Raw genomic sequence first — 16871 nt, forward strand, 5'->3', positions numbered from 1 at the left:
TGTGAAGCGCTTTGGGACGTCCTCCCGACGTGAAAAGCGCTATATCAAATGCAAGGATTATTATTATTATTATTATAGAACTGCAGCTTAGACAATGTGGTTCAAAGTCCCAGAGGAAGACTCAGAGGGAAGAGCGACACACATGATCCATATACAGCAGTAACATTTTGAAGGGTTCATTGAAGTCTTTTGACATTTCCCAACAAATACTACACAATAGTCTGAGAGATCTTTTTTAAAAATGCTGATCTTAATCCCTTAATGACAAAAGAACTTCACCTAGTCTTATTCAGAAACTTGTCCTATCATTCAGTGTTGATCTCATGCAGCGTTAAACGATTCATTTTTATATTGTTCCTTCCATAATCTCTTTCTCATTCACAGTCTTTCTCCAAATCTAATTACCCTTCTTTTTCTTGCTTGCCATTGCAATCATTCCTTAAATTAGAAACCCGATTACCCAATACAATTAACTTCGATTGAAGGAAACCGTAAGCCTTTAACTGATTTACCAGATGAATCACCTTTTTCTGTGGATCCACAAGAAATTGCGAAACTGGAGAGAAAAAAATACACTCCATGTACATAAATTAAGTCCTTTATGAAATCACTAGGAAACATTATTCACTTTATCAACGCATATAACTCATACACTGGTATGACCTGAAACTGTCAGTTCGATTCAGAAATCATACTTTTTAGATGCATTCATACGCTACTTTATCCATGCATGCTTTAAATGTGCAATTGTTCCGATTTTTTTCCCATCCAGGCATGGATATGTGAAGGCATCCACACTGCACTGATTAGATTACCTGCAGATGCTGGCTCCTCGGATATCAATTACAAATAACGCTATCAGCTTAAAAGGGCACTGTCCCTCATGTACAAGTGGAAGTGCAAACCCTTTTCTAGTGTGGATGCGAAGAGTTGGAAGGACCATTTGTCACTTCTGTAAGGATGTCTTCGTGCCCAAGTGATATGACGGTGTGCTTTAGGAGAGACGCCCCCCTGACGGCGAGCTGGGCGCCATACCAGTGTCATTTGTGGTTTGCTGCTTGAACACTATTTATTGGGACTTGCTGTGCATTTGCCAAAGGAAGACAGCTTTTGTAATTGCCGAGCCATGAAGACGATATGCCTTTTTTTAAAAAAAAAACCCCACTGTGTGTGTGTGTGTGTGTGTGTGTGTCGGGGGGTGGAATCCAAATTGCTCGTATCACTAATACTGTTGGAAACCCACAACGCAAAAATGTTTCGAGTCTCACTGGCCATCATCTCCCCGAAGAGACTTCCAAGCACTCACTTGGGTAAGTCCAGCACCTGCTGCAGCATTTCCCTCGTGTAAAGCAAAGCTGCTATCCACAGTTTATAATAAATAAATAATAACAACAATAATAATCCTTGCAATTGCTGAGGAAGTGTGATAACCCGAGGAAGCCTTCACTGCTGGACATCAGCACCATCCAAACACAGTGAGTGGATTAAACCAGTGAGACGTTCGTACATTGATCTTTATCGTCTGAAAGTGTTGAGAAGAAGAAGGTGGGGTGGGAGGGGGGGGTGTGGGGGTGTGGGGGGGGGGCTCTGCAAAATCTCAATTGGATAAAATACTGACCATTAAACCCGTTCTCCTGCTCTGGTGTGTGCAACACCTGTCAGAACTCACACACACACACACACACCATCTCATCTCCTGGCCACAGCTGCACAAGTTTACGACGCCTCGCACAGGAGATACCACATTAAATATATATATATATATATATATATATATATTATATATATAATTTACCGACCCTTAAGGTTTTGGTGGTGCAGTTTGATGGGCGTTATTTGAACGCGAGAGAGACACGGATTTTTTTGTGTTTTTTTTTAAAAAAAGGGATAAGCAATCCTGCGAGTGCTCGTTACAAACCACTTCCTACTTAAAAACACAGTACCACCGAGGAGGACAGTGAGAGAGAGGGCATCGCAGCTCAGACAGTGACTGAACAATCTCCAGACGCGTTTTCAAACGATATTATTAATAATTATTAATAATTATTATTATTTATTAAATGTTTATTTCAGGCAGACTTCGCTGAGGGGGGGATTGTTCCCCACCCCCCCCACCCACCCCCCCCCCACCCCCTCCCCCCCCCACCCCAACCCCCCCATCTCCAGCCCCGGACAGTTTCAGCTGTGACATTATTCCACATTGGCAACAACCTTTCAGGAGAGAGTCAGGAACTGACCCCCACGTTACACACACAGCGCTGCCGCAAGTCCAGCATTCACCTGCAAGTGCACACACACACAGTCACTACACCGACACGGTCACCACAGCACCACAGTCACTACAGCACCACAGTCACCACAACACACACACACAGTCACGACACCGACACAGTCACCACAACACACACACACACAGTCACGACACCAACACAGTCACCACAAGTCACTATACCGACACAGTCACCACACCGACACAGTCACCGCAACACAGTCACTACACCGACACAGTCACCGCAACAGTCACTACACCAACACAGTCACCGCAACAGTCACTATACCGACACAGTTACCACAACACAGTCACTACACCAACATAGTTACCACAACACAGTCACTACACCACACAGCCTTACCACAACACAGTCACTACACCACACAGCCTCACCACAACACAGTCACTACACCACACAGCCTCACCACAACACAGTCACTACACCACACAGCCTCACCCACAACACAGTCACTACACCACACAGTCACCACAACACAGTCACTACACCAACACAGCCTCACCACAACAGTCACTGTACCGACACAGTCACCACAACATAGTCACTACACTAACACAGTCACCACAACAGTCACCACAACACAGTCACTACACCACACACACACACACACAGTCACTGTTCACTCCCCGTGTGCGGCGCTGTGAGAGGCGAAGGCAGCGGTTTGGTGTCGGTGTTCGGGGACCCGGAGCGCGGGTTTGGTGCTGAGTCTCAGTTCCTCCTTTTCACACAGTTCTGACGGGAATTGTGGGCAGTTCGCGCCAAACGGACATTTCCAAAGGGAACGGTCTCCCTCCTCCTGTACCACATTCCCTCCCTTTCACCCCCCACTCCCCCCCTCCCTCCCCCCCCCCCCCCCCCCTCCCCCCCCCCTCCCCCCACTCCCTCTCCCCCACTCCCTCTCCCAATATATTATATAATTCAAGTCTCACCTCGAACAAAGGACCGATCCTGTTTTTCTCCAAATAGCCTTGAATCCTGGACTGCTGAGACGCCATCAAAATGATGCTCCTGTTTCCCTCCTCTCTCTCTCTCTCTCTCTCTGTCCCTCTCTCTCCTCTCTCTCTCTCTCTCTCTCTCTCTCTCCTCTCTCTCTCTCTCTCTCTCTCTGTCCCTCTCTCTCTCTCTCTCTCTCTCTGTCCCTCTCTCTCTCTCTCTCTCCTCTCTCTCTCTCTCTCTGTCCCTCTCTCTCTCTCTCTCTCTCTCCACACCCACACCCCCCGAGTTGAGGAAAGAGGGAGAGGAGAGGAGAGGGTTAAAAGAGAAGAAGAATACAAACGAGGGCTGTGTGACACAGGGATTAAAAACACACAAACTTTGGGGGAGGGGGAACTCTGCAAACTTTCTCGCTTTAAATCAGGAGGAAATAAATATTCGGGGCAGTGACTGAGTGTCTGAGCGGATCGCGGGGCTCTGGTCCCGACTCAGCCTCAGCCTCGGGGTGAGCGCGGGGCCGGTGAGGAGGCGCTGCTCGGCGGCCGCCTTTAAACCCGAGGCGGCGCGTCGCCCGTTGCTCCCCAACGACGGGCATCAGCTCCACCTCCCCCGTCAATCAACCCCCGGCCCCGCCTCCCGCCCGCTGATTGACAGGTCCCTCCCTCCCACTGATTGACAGGTCCCTCCCTCCCTCCTGCTGATTGACAGGTCCTTCCCTCCCACTGATTGACAGGTCCCTCCCTCCCACTGATTGACAGGCCCCTCCCTCCCACTGATTGACAGGTCCCTCCCTCCCTCTCACTGATTGACAGGTACCTCCCTCCCACTGATTGACAGGTCCCGCCCTCCCTCCCACTGATTGACAGGTCCCTCCCCACCCTCCCACTGATTGACAGGTCCCTCCCTCCCTCCTGCTGATTGACAGGTCCCTCCCTCCCACTGATTGACAGGTCCCTCCCTCCCTCCTGCTGATTGACAGGTCCCTCCCTCCCTCCTGCTGATTGACAGGTCCCTCCCTCCCTCCTGCTGATTGACAGGTCCCTCCCTCCCTCCTGCTGATTGACAGGTCGCTCCCTCCCACTGATTGACAGGTCCCTCCCTCCCACTGATTGACAGGTCCCTCCCTCCCACTGATTGACAGGTCCCTCCCTCCCACTGATTGACAGGTCCCTCCCTCCCACTGATTGACAGGTCCCTCCCTCCCACTGATTGACAGGTCCCCTCCCTCCCACTGATTGACAGGTCCCTCCCTCCTGCTGATTGACAGGTCCCCTCACTCCCGCTGATTGACAGGTCCCCCCCTCACTCCCGCTGATTGACATGTCCCATCATTCCTGCTGATTGACAGGTCCCTCCCTCACTCCCGCTGATTGACAGGTCCCTCCCTCCCGGGCTGCAGCAAGAGGCAGGGCTGTGCGGCTTGTTTGGTCGCAGGGATGATATGGGGGAGGGGAGGATGGGGGTTAGGTGGAGGAGAACGTTAAGTGAACCATCCCTGCTTTTCTCAATCAATGCTGCGGCTTCAGTTACGTTGGGCCAAAGAGAGACATCTATCAGTGAGGAGCATTGCAATTCATTGCTCAGCCGAATATTTAATAGTTTGCATTTTTTTCCCAATCGTTTTATAGGGCTGTACATCCCCAGCAGGATTCTCATTAATAATCGTTACGTACAGGACTTGTTTCTTTCTGCAGTGGGTGAATTTGCTGGTTACTATCCTGAACCACTTGACTGAAGTGCTTGATGTGTATATTAAAAGAGGGGGAAATCGGACCATACGGCATTTCCTCTGTGGCAGGCTGCATGATAAATTGATTGCTTGGGTACAGGGATGGCTGAACAATAACAACTACTTGCACTATATATAAAATCCTTGCGTTGTCACTCCCAGCTGTGACAAATGTTGAAACTTATCACCACGCTTAACAGTATCCAAACCAAACAGAGTTGCAAGCGTGCCACCTACACATGGAAATTCCCGCATCTGGAATGGTATCTGCCCTCTCTTGCAGGAGGACTCGCTCTACTTACTTAATTGCAGAGAGTGTTAGGCCTCGGTTGCCAAGGCTAAGGGGCCCCAGAGTGTTTCCCTGTTTCAGTTTCCCTGTGATATGGATTTACTGTAAAATGTAATGACTGTATATTTTATAAAGGCAGTGAAAGCTTGTTGCTGCCCAGGAAATGCCCCCTTAAGACCTTAATTTTGTCAGGATAATAATAATTCTTGCATTTGATATAATACCTTGGATACAGCAAATTCCCACAAACAGCCGTGAAATGAATGGGCAGTTTTATTTGGGCGATTGTTGGCCAGGATACTGGGAGAAACTCCCTTCTCTTTTCGTTTAGTGTTGTGGGATCTTGAACATTTACTTGAACAGGCAAACAGGATATCAGTTTAATATCTCATCCGAAGGCCGGTCCTCTGAGACATTGCTGTATGCGAATTGGCTGCTGTCTTTGCCTATAAAATACACAGTCACTAGACTTTACAAGAAATCCTGTAAAGTGCTTTGAGATGTCCTCCAAACGGGAAAGGCATTACAACAAACATCAACACTATTTAAGCGGATTTATTTCTACAGATTTTGCACCTAGTATCAGCAACGATCACTTTCATGGAGGTTATGAACTATGACTAAAAATAATAATCCTTACATTTGAAATGGCACCTTTCACAGAACATCTCAAAGTCCTTCACAGGATACACTGTAAAGTGAAGTGAATGTGTATCTGATAATAAATAATAATCCTTGCATTTGATGTAGCGCCTTATCACGTCTTCGAGACGTCTCAAAGCGCTTCACAGAATATACTATAAAGTGAATTGACTATATTTTGTGGGCGAAATGTGGCAGCCAATTGCGCTCAGCAGTGTCCCACAAACAGTCATGGATGGAAGTGACCAAGTTAATATTTTTTTTGTAGGAATTATTAGCTCCGGAAAAGCGATCCGCCAATTGACTAACAACCGGGTTCCTATTTACTGCTAGGTAAACAACAACAACAACAACAACAAGATTCCATTTATAACGCTCCTTTCACGTCAGGAGGACGTCCCAAGGTGCTGCACAGTTGGGTCATGACCCGAGCAGGGGGGAAATGGTCAGGGTGAGGGGAGGGAAGGGAGGGAGCGAGGAGGGGGAAATGGTCAGGGTGAGGGGAGGGAAGGGAGGGAGCAAGGAGGGGGAAGAGAGTCGAGAGGGGAGCTGAAGGCTCGGTCAAAGAGAAAGGTTTTGAGACCGGCCTTGAAGGAGGAAAGGGAGGAGGCGGCGAAGGCACTGGGGGATGGAGTTCCAGAGCCTCGGGGCTGAGAGGCTGAAGGCCCGACCACCGATGGTAGGGCGGTTGGGGCGGGGGACGTGGAGCAGACCGGAGCCAGAGGAACGGAGGGTACGGGCAGGTAGGTAGGGGGATAGTAGGTTGGAGAGGTAGGAGGGAGCAAGGCCGTGAATGGCCTTGTAGGTGAGGATGAGGATCTTGAAATCAAGAAAACAGAAATGTGTGGAGTAAAGAAACTTGCCCAATGTTTCGTCCTGCCGGGAATCAAACCCAGGTCTCTCACTTGTGAGGCGAGTGCTCTAACCACTGAGCTACAGGACTCCACATTTTGTAGATGAACAATTCGTAATGAATTGGGGTTTGTAGATGTATGCCCACTGGGAATTGCATTGATATTGCTCGAAGTTTACAGCTAGAATATTAGCTGCATATATAATAAAGCATACATCCCAGGGTTGGGAGGACAGATTAACCTGCTGCACTAACCGTCCTTTAATTGGGTGACTTTTAAAACAATAGTCATTATTATATTAATGAACCATTTAATATTAGTTAATAATTAATGAACAAAGCCCAGAAAAACCCAGAGAATGAGTAATCTCTCAGCTTCTTTCACTGCAGGACACATTCCAACCAGCACACACGGGTAAGGAAGGAATCTGACACATGGGATTGCAAAATCATTAAATTAAATGTTACATCTCTTGGACAATTGCTAGATTTCTGTTAATTGAACGTGCGCCTGACACATGCAGCTACTACCTATCACCAAATAAAAATAACTAAGAGTACCCAAATCAAGCAGAGTTCCATGCATCCCACCTACACATGGAAATTCGATAGACATTTATTGAAATGGAATGCACATGGTCCTCTCTGGAGAGATGTATCCTGTTTACCTAATTCCGGAGAGTATTACAACAACAACAACAACAAATTACACTTGCAAAGCACTCTTCATGTTAGAAGGACATCCCAGGGCGCTGGACAGTCAGAGGTTTTTGAACCCGAGCTGGGAGTTGGGGTCAGGAGGGTGGAGGGCAGGGGGTGTCAGGGTGACCAAAGGCACCGAAGAAGGTCTTTAGACGAGACGTGAAGGAGGCAAGAGATGGGTGAGGCGGATAGAGTTCCAGAGTGTGGGGAGAGAGATGCTGAATGCCCAACTGCCAATGATGGGCTGGAAGTGCGGGAGACCTGAAGCAGGCTGGTATCCACCGAGCGGAGGGAGCAGACAGGCTGTTATGCAGTTAGGAGGTTGGAGAGATAGGAAGTAGCAAGACCATGGAGGGTTTTGAAGGTCAGAACAAGGGTTTTGTACTCGATTCCCTTAGGGATAGGATGCCAGTGAAGCCAGGCAAGAACGGGAGTGATAGGTTCATGAAGCCTGGTGCAGGAGAGGGCACGGGCTGCAGAGTTCTGAATAATCTGCATCTTGTGGAGGGAAGAGGTGGGAAGTCCAGCGAGCAAGCAAATGGCCTAGTCAAGCTAGGACATGGTGAGAACATGGATCAGGGTCTCGATGGCCTGCGGTGAGATGCAGGGGAGGAGGGGGGCAATGTTGTGGAGATGGTGAAAGATGAAACAAGTCACAGCACAATTGTGGGATTTGAAGGATAGCTGAGGGTCAAAAAGGTCAAGAAGGTTTCATATTAGCTCGGTAAGGTGAAGAGTGCAGCTATGAATAGTGCTAATATCAGCAGCTGAGGTACGGAGATACTGCCGGGAGCCAAGCAGGAGGGTCTCTGTCTTGCCAATATTGAACTGGAGGAAGTTGGCTCTCGTCCAGGATTTGATGTCAGACAGACAATTTGCCAGGACATCAACGGTCCTGGAGTTGAGGGTAGAGGCAGCGAGATACGAGTTAGGTGTCATCTGCATACATGTGGAAATTGACGCCATGCCTGTGGATGAAATCGCCGAGTGGGAGCATGTATAGATTGAAGAGGAGGGACCGAGGGCAGAGCCCTGAGAGACCACCACACATGACAATGCGGGGACTAGAGGAGAAGCCGTTGGTGGACATTAAGTGCAAACGTTGGGAAAGGCAGGGTTGGAACCAGGCAAGGACAGAACCATTGAGGTGGAAGTGAGAGAAGACGTGGTGGAGAAGAAGTGGTCGACAGTATCGAAAGCGTCGAGAGGTCAAGAAGGACAAGGAGCAAGTTGTCAAGAGCCAGAGGGCGTGTTGGGGACTGTTAAAGTCTAACCAGCTAAAACCGCATAACTTGAATTTTTATTCATCTCATTGGTTCAGTATTAGGAGAGTTTTTTCAGTAGCTAATCAATGATTAGCACAGATCATACTGATGCAGTATAAAATAAATTCTACAAATGAATTAAATCCATTTGTTCCTGATTCACAATTTATAAAATATTCATAATATCACAACCTGAATCTTGTTTTGTCCAGTCTTGTGAAGCACTGAGATCAGCAAATTTTGGTAGCGACCCTGTGAAATGGTCTGAGATATCACCCTACAAGAAGGGTGCGATATAATTCCAAGTTCTTAGATTTACTGAAGCTTATTTTACTCTTTGATGTTTTTTAAAGGAGTGGACATTGAACTGAAACAACAACAGGGTAGAGTCCCAGAGCACTTGTCAGTGGTGGAGCACGACACTGGGATATACGTTTTATTATGTATGCAGCCAAGAACTGTAGATGGAGAAGAAGGAGCAAGGTGGAGGGATTGAGGGAGAGGGTGTTCCAGAGTTTTGGAGAGCAGTGGCTGAAAGCTTGGCCACCAATCGTGGAACGGAGAGACAAGCAGGAGGCTGGAGCCAGATAAACCTTTTAATTTATGGCTAAACGGGGAGTTTGGTGCTCCTGGAGTGGTCTGGAATCCAGAACGCAGCTATGCTCCAGCAATTCAGAAATAACAACAGCAACAAGAGATTACATTTGTATAGCTCCTTTCTCATCAGGAGGATTTTCCAAGATGCTGGACAGTCACAGATCCGCACCCGAGCTGATGATCGGGATCAGGAAGGGTGGAGGGCAGGGAGGGTAGGGGTAGGAGGGTAACCGAAGGCACGGTCAAAAAGGGTCTTGAGACAGCTAGGGGAAATAAGAAAGGAATAAACATCTTCACGGACGCGTGAGGTATGTTTTCAAAGTGGCAATAACCGAGTCTCTGGAGAGACAAGTGATGTCTACGGTATTTGGCTGACCATACAGCATCATGAGGGGAACCATCCCTTCATTAATTGTGGTGCCGCTGAAGAGAAACGAAGAGCAGCCTGAGTCACAGAACACGAGGAGACAGAGGAGTGGAAGGAAGGGGAAACAAATGCTCTAAATAACCAAAAATAAAATAAAAATATAAACTACAGATTACAAAAAGAGATGAAATTAACAGGATCAAAATAAAAACGGGGAAGAGACAAATAGGAGAGAAACAATTGTTTGAAAATAGCGAGAGGGAGAGTCCCTGAGGGTGCTGACACTATAACATTCAGCACTACTTCACTGCTGCTAAACATCCCAACTTTGTATCGTACCATTGTTCAGTAAGAAAATATACATCACACGGAAGCGTTGATAGTTTTCAACTACTTTATAAAATGAGATAATATTTTATTACAAAACTAGGCTTTTGAAACCGCAGCTGATTCTACATGCAAGTTCATATGATTAGAGATACTGCACTGAGCACATTTTACTTTTAAGCATCAGATAAATCTGTTGCAGTAATATAAAAATTGATACAGTACGTACGGAGAGATGAAATTCAAATCAGAAAGAAAAATTTGACATGATTTTGTTTTAAATACAATATAACAATCACTGCAACAGATATTTAATATTAAATGCGAGATTAAATAGTCAGTATAACTTAATATAAGTTCGACAGATATTTTCATGGCATACTACATTTAGATATTTACAAAAAGTATTTCTAAAGGAATATAGGTATGAGATTATAATTTGCTAAGGGAAAAAAAACATTTAAAATATAAGACATGCTAAATGATTGATGTACCAATATTGTTATGTAAATGTATATATAACAAGGAAGCATGTCAGACACATCCATGCCCCAATAGCAGACAGTTGTCAAGTCATCCAAGCTTTCTCTTCAGTCATATGGTTCATAAGACTCTGAACCTTCCCATAATAAGTTATCATGATGGCTTTATCCAATAATGCACCATGCGGCTGTAATAAAATCAACCATTCAAAGTTATTCACAAACAAAACGTGGATAACTTACAAATTAGTTACATGCTACAAAAAAAAGTGACAGAACATTAAATGAACACAAAAATGATCTGCATTATATATTTTGCTGTTATTTAGTACGGACTGTACATTTTGTAACTGTAATGGAAGCAGCGATAATAAAAAAACTCTTATTTATAATTTAATCTGTAAAAAAGTGAAATAGAATTTGCTATATTAAAATTTATAATTTTTGCATTGTAGTGTATCTAGCGGTTGAAAGCTTTCACTCTAAGCTTCAAGAGAAATGGTGTCTGAATTTTACCAATCATTTTTGTTTAGTATTTTTAAACAATTTTGGAAAAATCTCAGTTAATGTTCTAATTTTTCGCAACTCTAAAATAGTTTAAACTATCTGACAAATATTCCTCTAAGTAATAAGAAAGAAGATCTTCTGTTCGCATGTATTTTCTCTACACACCAGTGAATATTCCTTCTAAGCCTTTTCCATGTCATTACATGTGATGCACGACTCTCTCTCCATGGCACATACTGCATAACCTCCCCTCAGGATACTCTTAGTTTTTGGCACAAGAATGCAGCTGTACTCAACGAAAAATACAATTACAACAAACCAATAGCTAAAAAAACAATGTACAGGATTGCTCGCCTCAATGGCTTAGTTTGTAAAACATGTGCCAAGTGTGAAATGAAACCAAACGACTTTGGAAGATTCAATTCAGAGTCTGTGCTGAGTTGGCTAATTGCAGCCACACAGAGAGTGTTGCTACAATTGGTTTTAGGATCCCTGGGTTAGAGAGGAAAGTAGCAGTCAGTGTTTATTTACCTTTCTGAATTGAGCCGTGCATGTATTTGGATATCGGTTAAGAACATGATTGGGTAACTTGTGATGCCATCCACAGTTGAACAGTATGTGAAGATTGCCTATCTATGTTCACACAGGAAGAATAGCCAGTTCAACAAGATATTGGGAGTCTCATGTGGATCCTTCCCTCAGCACCTTAATGTGGTATTGGACAATGAGATCTTTAAATTTCCACGCAATTCATATGTGGTGAAAAAACCTCCGTTTCACAATAGGTTTTAATGTCATATCACATAAATGGGTAGCAATTCCACCCGGGTTTAGATGTACTCTATTAAAGAAGTATTTCAAAACGTTCAGAATTTATCAAATTCTTAAAACAGTCATCACTTTGAAGTTGGTTTTCTTTAAGTTTATTCTAAGAACTGCAGAAAACGAGCTTCAGTATTAAAACTGAACTCAACAGTTTACTGAATTCTGCACTCTGCAAAGCTACCGGTGGAATTTTACTCACACAAATCTGCTATGAAAAGTTGCATTTTTCACGTCAATGGGTGCATTCTGGTGAACAGCACTGAACTAGATATAAGCGTGTGTTAGCCCTTTGTGTATATGTGTGCATGTGGGATGGGAAGTGGGGGTGAGAGGCACCAAGTTTCTACCTGTCTGGAACAGTTTCTGCCAGTTTCTGTTCTAAAATAGCATCTCTATCTCATCACATACATTCATCTGGAAAACACATGAAAACAGGTATTTTTGTAAAATTGCACTGCACCAAAATTGCTGGGGAAAATAACAGTTGAGACACACACGTAGAAGCTGGTAAGAGCATGATTCAAATCTTAAACAGTATTTTTGCTAGTTTTACGCTAAAACATAAGTCCTGAGTAAATGTTATCCAATATTTTCAGTAATATACAAATGTAAATGTTGTCTCAATCAAATTTCAAGATAATCTTCCATTCATAGCAGGAAATGGCAACCTTTTGTAACTGAGAATTTAGATTTTTTTAATACAAATTCACTCTTGCATATCTAAATATGTACAGAGCAAAAAGTATCCTGCAAAAAAAATTCTTCTAACACTTTCCTATTTTGCCATGTGGGTCTCTGGGGTCACATTTGTAGTGTTTCACAACAGATTCAAAGTGATAATTATCAATCACCGCAAGTTTCAACCCAGTATGAGAATTTTCATCACTTTTCTCAGTCCACGTATAAAAATGGAATTTTAAAAAATCTTTTTACACCAAACTAAAGAACAAATTGATCTGCTTATCATATACAAAATAAAATGTCAAGGAGATTGGTGGAAGGCTATAACACAAATCTCAGCATCACATAGCATTTATAAAGCCCTCCAGCATTGCTCCAGTGTTATATCATGTTCTTTTAACCTCTCAATATTACATATTGCAGGCTTATCATACGCCTTTCACCATCTGTAAACTGCTTAGTGTGAAATCTGACTGTGTTGTGCACTTGTTAGTGTTCCTATGCATGATAATAACTAGCTAGAGATTGCTCTTAAATAGGAAGCTGTTCAAATATACAAAACTGTATCAACACATTATGCTTTAAAAAATATATGGAAAGGTAAAGGTGGAAAGATCATTACAGTTCAAGCTAAAGCAGAACTGCTTAAACTGGTTAATAAAATAATTTCTTTTTATGCTTTGTAAATTTACTCTAAACAAATTTAATTACATTTATAGTTATCAGAAATACTTATTAAAATGCAACCCTAATATAAGGCTGGACCACTGTTCAGTGTGGTAAAGAGGAAGCACTTCTTCCCGTTGATCAAATGCCGAAGGTTTATCGTTGTATACTTCATTCAGGCAACACATCATTTTACCAGCCTGTTCGAGCTGCATCTCATCAGCAAGCCAGGATGATGCCATTAGTTAGAATAGAAACGGCCTTTGCTGTTATTGAAGAGTTTCTCACTGAGAGTCTGTGCGTTATGTACAAGGCAGAAGAAGTCTTCATGAGTCTCCATCAGGCGGTGGCTGACATAGCTTGTACAATCTAGTGGGAACAGATGGCAAATATTACACCAAGAATGGTCTAAGTGCATCAGCTTTGTTGAAGATTCACTGCTGAGCACTCGCAGAGAATAAACAGGAATCCTATGTAGTTCAATCAATTTCTCTAATCGGTTGCTGCACATTAGAGCCACTGCTCAGTGAAGATGATTCAATACTGTAAAAGCTTCAATGCTACCAAAGAAATAGCTACTTACCTTAGCAATTAAATCACAAAGTATTAACAAAGGGGGCCTTGGGATGCACGCATTAAACATTGGACTTGTATGTCTGGAATCCAGGCACAATTCCAGCCCTGGTTCGATTCCTATCTCTCTCACCGTCTCCACTTTGTTGCCTCTAACGGTTTCTCCTCCAGCCCCCGCACTGTCACGTCTGGCGTCCCCCAGGGCTCGGTCCTTGGCCCTCTCCTCTTTAATATCTACATGCTCCCCCTTGGTGACATCATCTGCAAACACAGGATCAACTTCCACATGTATGCGGATGACACCCAACTCTATCTTTCTGCCTCCACCCTCAACTCCAGGACCACTGCTGTCCTGACAGACTGCCTGTCAGACATCAAGTCCTGGATGAGGGTAAATTTCCTACAGTTTAATGTGAACAAGACTGAGGCCCTCCTGATTGCCCTCTGCACCTCAGGCTCTGGCAACATCAACCTCCATGGTTGCATACTACAACACACCAAGCCAGTCAGGAACCCAGGTGTCTTGTTCGACCCTCAACTGTCTTTTCTCTCCCACATTCAAGCCATGACCTGCTCTGCCTTCCCTCACCTCCGTAACATCGCCTGACTCCGCCACTATCTCACCCCTCAGGCCGCTGAAACTCTTGTTCATGCCTTCATCACCTCCAGGCTCGACTATGCAAACACCCTGCTTGTCGGCCTTCCCAACTCCTCCCTCCACAGGCTGCAGATAATCCGGAACTCTGCAGCCCGTGTCCTCTCCCGCACCAAACTCCATGACCCCATCTCCCCCAACTTTCGCCCGACTCCACTGGCTCCCTATCCTTCAAAGGATCCAGTTTAAGATCCTGGTCCTCACATACAAAGCCCTCCATGGCCTTGCCCCACCCTACCTCTGCGACCTCCTAACCCCCAACCAACCCGTCCACTCCTTCCGCTCAGCCGGCTCTGGCCTGCTCCACGTCCCCCGACCCACCTGCTCCACCATTGGCGGGAGAGCCTTCAGCCACTCTGCCCCCAACCTCTGGAATTCCATCCCCCAATCACTCCGTCTCGGCCCCTCCTTAGCCTCCTTCAAGTCCCGCCTCAAGACCCTCCTCTTTGACCATGCCATCGGCCACCCCCCTTCCCCTCCCCTCCCTTAACCCCCAACCCCAGCTCAGGTCTGAAATGCTGTATCTGTCCAGCACCTTGGGATGTCCTTCCAATATGAAGGGCACTATACAAATGTAATCATGTTGTTGTTGTTGTTGTTGATTAAGGGGCTGAAGTCCCCTTTGTTGGCTGCAGGGATCTTATGGAAATGAATCCAGTTTCTGGTGGATTTAGGAACACGGACTTTGATTCTCTCTTACATGTTCGCAGGATAGAAATATCCAGGCTGCCTTCAATCATTGGCTTGAGTTGTTGTACAACAGGTTTTAGGACCCTTCCTGTAAAACATACTTCCAACCACTTGGAAAATCCACTATGAATGTATTGGTCGTGCATAAGAAGATAATGTTACCGACCTATAAGTGATCTATTTGTTAAGATATGGATTATCTAAGTCAAATACATTTAATAAGTCATGTATTCTAGCAGAGCATTCTTTGACATTGATCCACTTAGTTTTTCAAAATCTTCAATGGATTTTCACATTGCCAACTTTCACTCAAATTAAAATACAATGCACAACTTTGTGTCTCAACTTCACCATGCAGCATATCAGTAAATGGGTTCAAATGCATCACAAAAGCTTTGCAATAATAACAACAATAATAATCCTTGCATTTGATATAGTTCCTTATCACGTCTTTGAGACGCTTATAAGCACTTCACAGAATATACCGCAAAGTGTAGTGACTGTGTATATTGTGCGCGAAACACGGCAGCTAATTGCGCATAGCAGTGTCCCACAAACAGTCATGGATTGAGTGACCGAATTATTATTGTTATTATTTTTTTAATTTGGAGGTATTATTACCCCCGGAAAAGCGATTTACCAATCGACTAACAACCGGGTTCCTATTTACTGCTAGATAAACAGTAAGGAAATAAGGAAACTTGTCCTGCCTGGGAATCAAACCTGAATCCTCTCGCTTGCTAGGCGAGCGCTCTAACCATTACATTACAGGAAAATTCAGTATTCGTTTTCCTTTTTTTAATTGAATCAGGTATTCTGCAGTTCTGCATTCATCAACAATCACCGATGCTTCTTTATATGTGCTAATTATCTCATCCCATCTGTTATGAAACACCGTATTATTCCACCTCATTTTCATAAAATTATAGATTGACTTTGTTTTATTCTGGAAAACCAAAATGCGTTCACCTCATTGAAAATCTAGTTACTGAAAAATTCTATTGTCAATAATAGGATCCTATTACCTTGCTGGTCTCAGCATGGAACAAATTAGAAGTGGGTGGACAAAGGCTGATAGCCCGAGTTTGCTGAGTGTAATGAGCTTGAGTTGATGTCGGATGTTATGCTAATTGGTAATGCTGAGCTGAGGAAAAGATTTAGATTTAGTCGTTGAATCTTTCAATTTTTTAAAAGTTCTAATGTCCCACAATTACACACTTTCTGACATTTAATTAGGATCGAAGGACATAAATTATATTTTATAATTTAGAGCTCTTCTAAACGAGGTCTATCAAGATTGTGCAGATTAATTCAGAAGATTAATTTCCTTGTTTGGACTTGACCTCATAATCTGGTTAGCATTGTATTGTGAGAGTTGTTATTGTTTGGATGAGAGAATAAACCAATTCTGCCTGCTGTTCAGGCATGGGCATTGCCAAACATTAAAATCAACACCATTCAATCAGAAAAGGGAGTTTGTCCTGGAGGTCTGGCCAACAATCTTTCAGATTAATTGGTTATTTACTTCATTGCTGTTTGTGGAACCGAACGACTGCTGTGTTTGTCTACAAAAGCAATCACTGCACTTGACAGTAACTACTTTGTAAAACAAAAATGATTTACATTTATGTTCACATGAGGTAAAGTCTCAGAAGGCTGAAGGTCCTGCAAAGCACTGGGAGAATTTTTGATATGATAAAGCGTCATGTTATGCAAGGATTATTATTTTTTAAATGTTTCAGTCATTGCAGCAATGTCTGAGAGAATGGAGAGAGGTCCTTGAGGAAGGCCTGATTT

General features: G+C 44.1%; 2 protein-coding genes across 2 annotated transcripts in view; both read right to left on the minus strand.

Annotated features, from left to right (window-relative positions):
* cunh8orf34 (chromosome unknown C8orf34 homolog) overlaps nt 1–3338 on the minus strand; it is a 157063-nt gene extending 153725 nt beyond the window's left edge. Inside the window, 1 exon segment of the mRNA XM_042332422.1 lies at nt 3221–3338. Within this exon segment, the coding sequence (XP_042188356.1) occupies nt 3221–3286 (66 nt within the window). The 5' untranslated portion in view covers nt 3287–3338.
* A 9901-nt stretch (nt 3339–13239) lies between these two features.
* The window catches only part of prex2 (phosphatidylinositol-3,4,5-trisphosphate-dependent Rac exchange factor 2), a 184636-nt gene continuing 181004 nt past the window's right edge, over nt 13240–16871 (minus strand). Inside the window, exon 40 of the mRNA XM_007886904.2 lies at nt 13240–13525. Within this exon, the coding sequence (XP_007885095.1) occupies nt 13483–13525 (43 nt within the window). The 3' untranslated portion in view covers nt 13240–13482. The remainder of the gene's footprint in view (nt 13526–16871) is intronic.

This window comes from Callorhinchus milii, unplaced genomic scaffold, assembly GCF_018977255.1.
Source record: "Callorhinchus milii isolate IMCB2004 unplaced genomic scaffold, IMCB_Cmil_1.0 Scaffold2, whole genome shotgun sequence".
NCBI lineage: Eukaryota > Metazoa > Chordata > Chondrichthyes > Chimaeriformes > Callorhinchidae > Callorhinchus > Callorhinchus milii.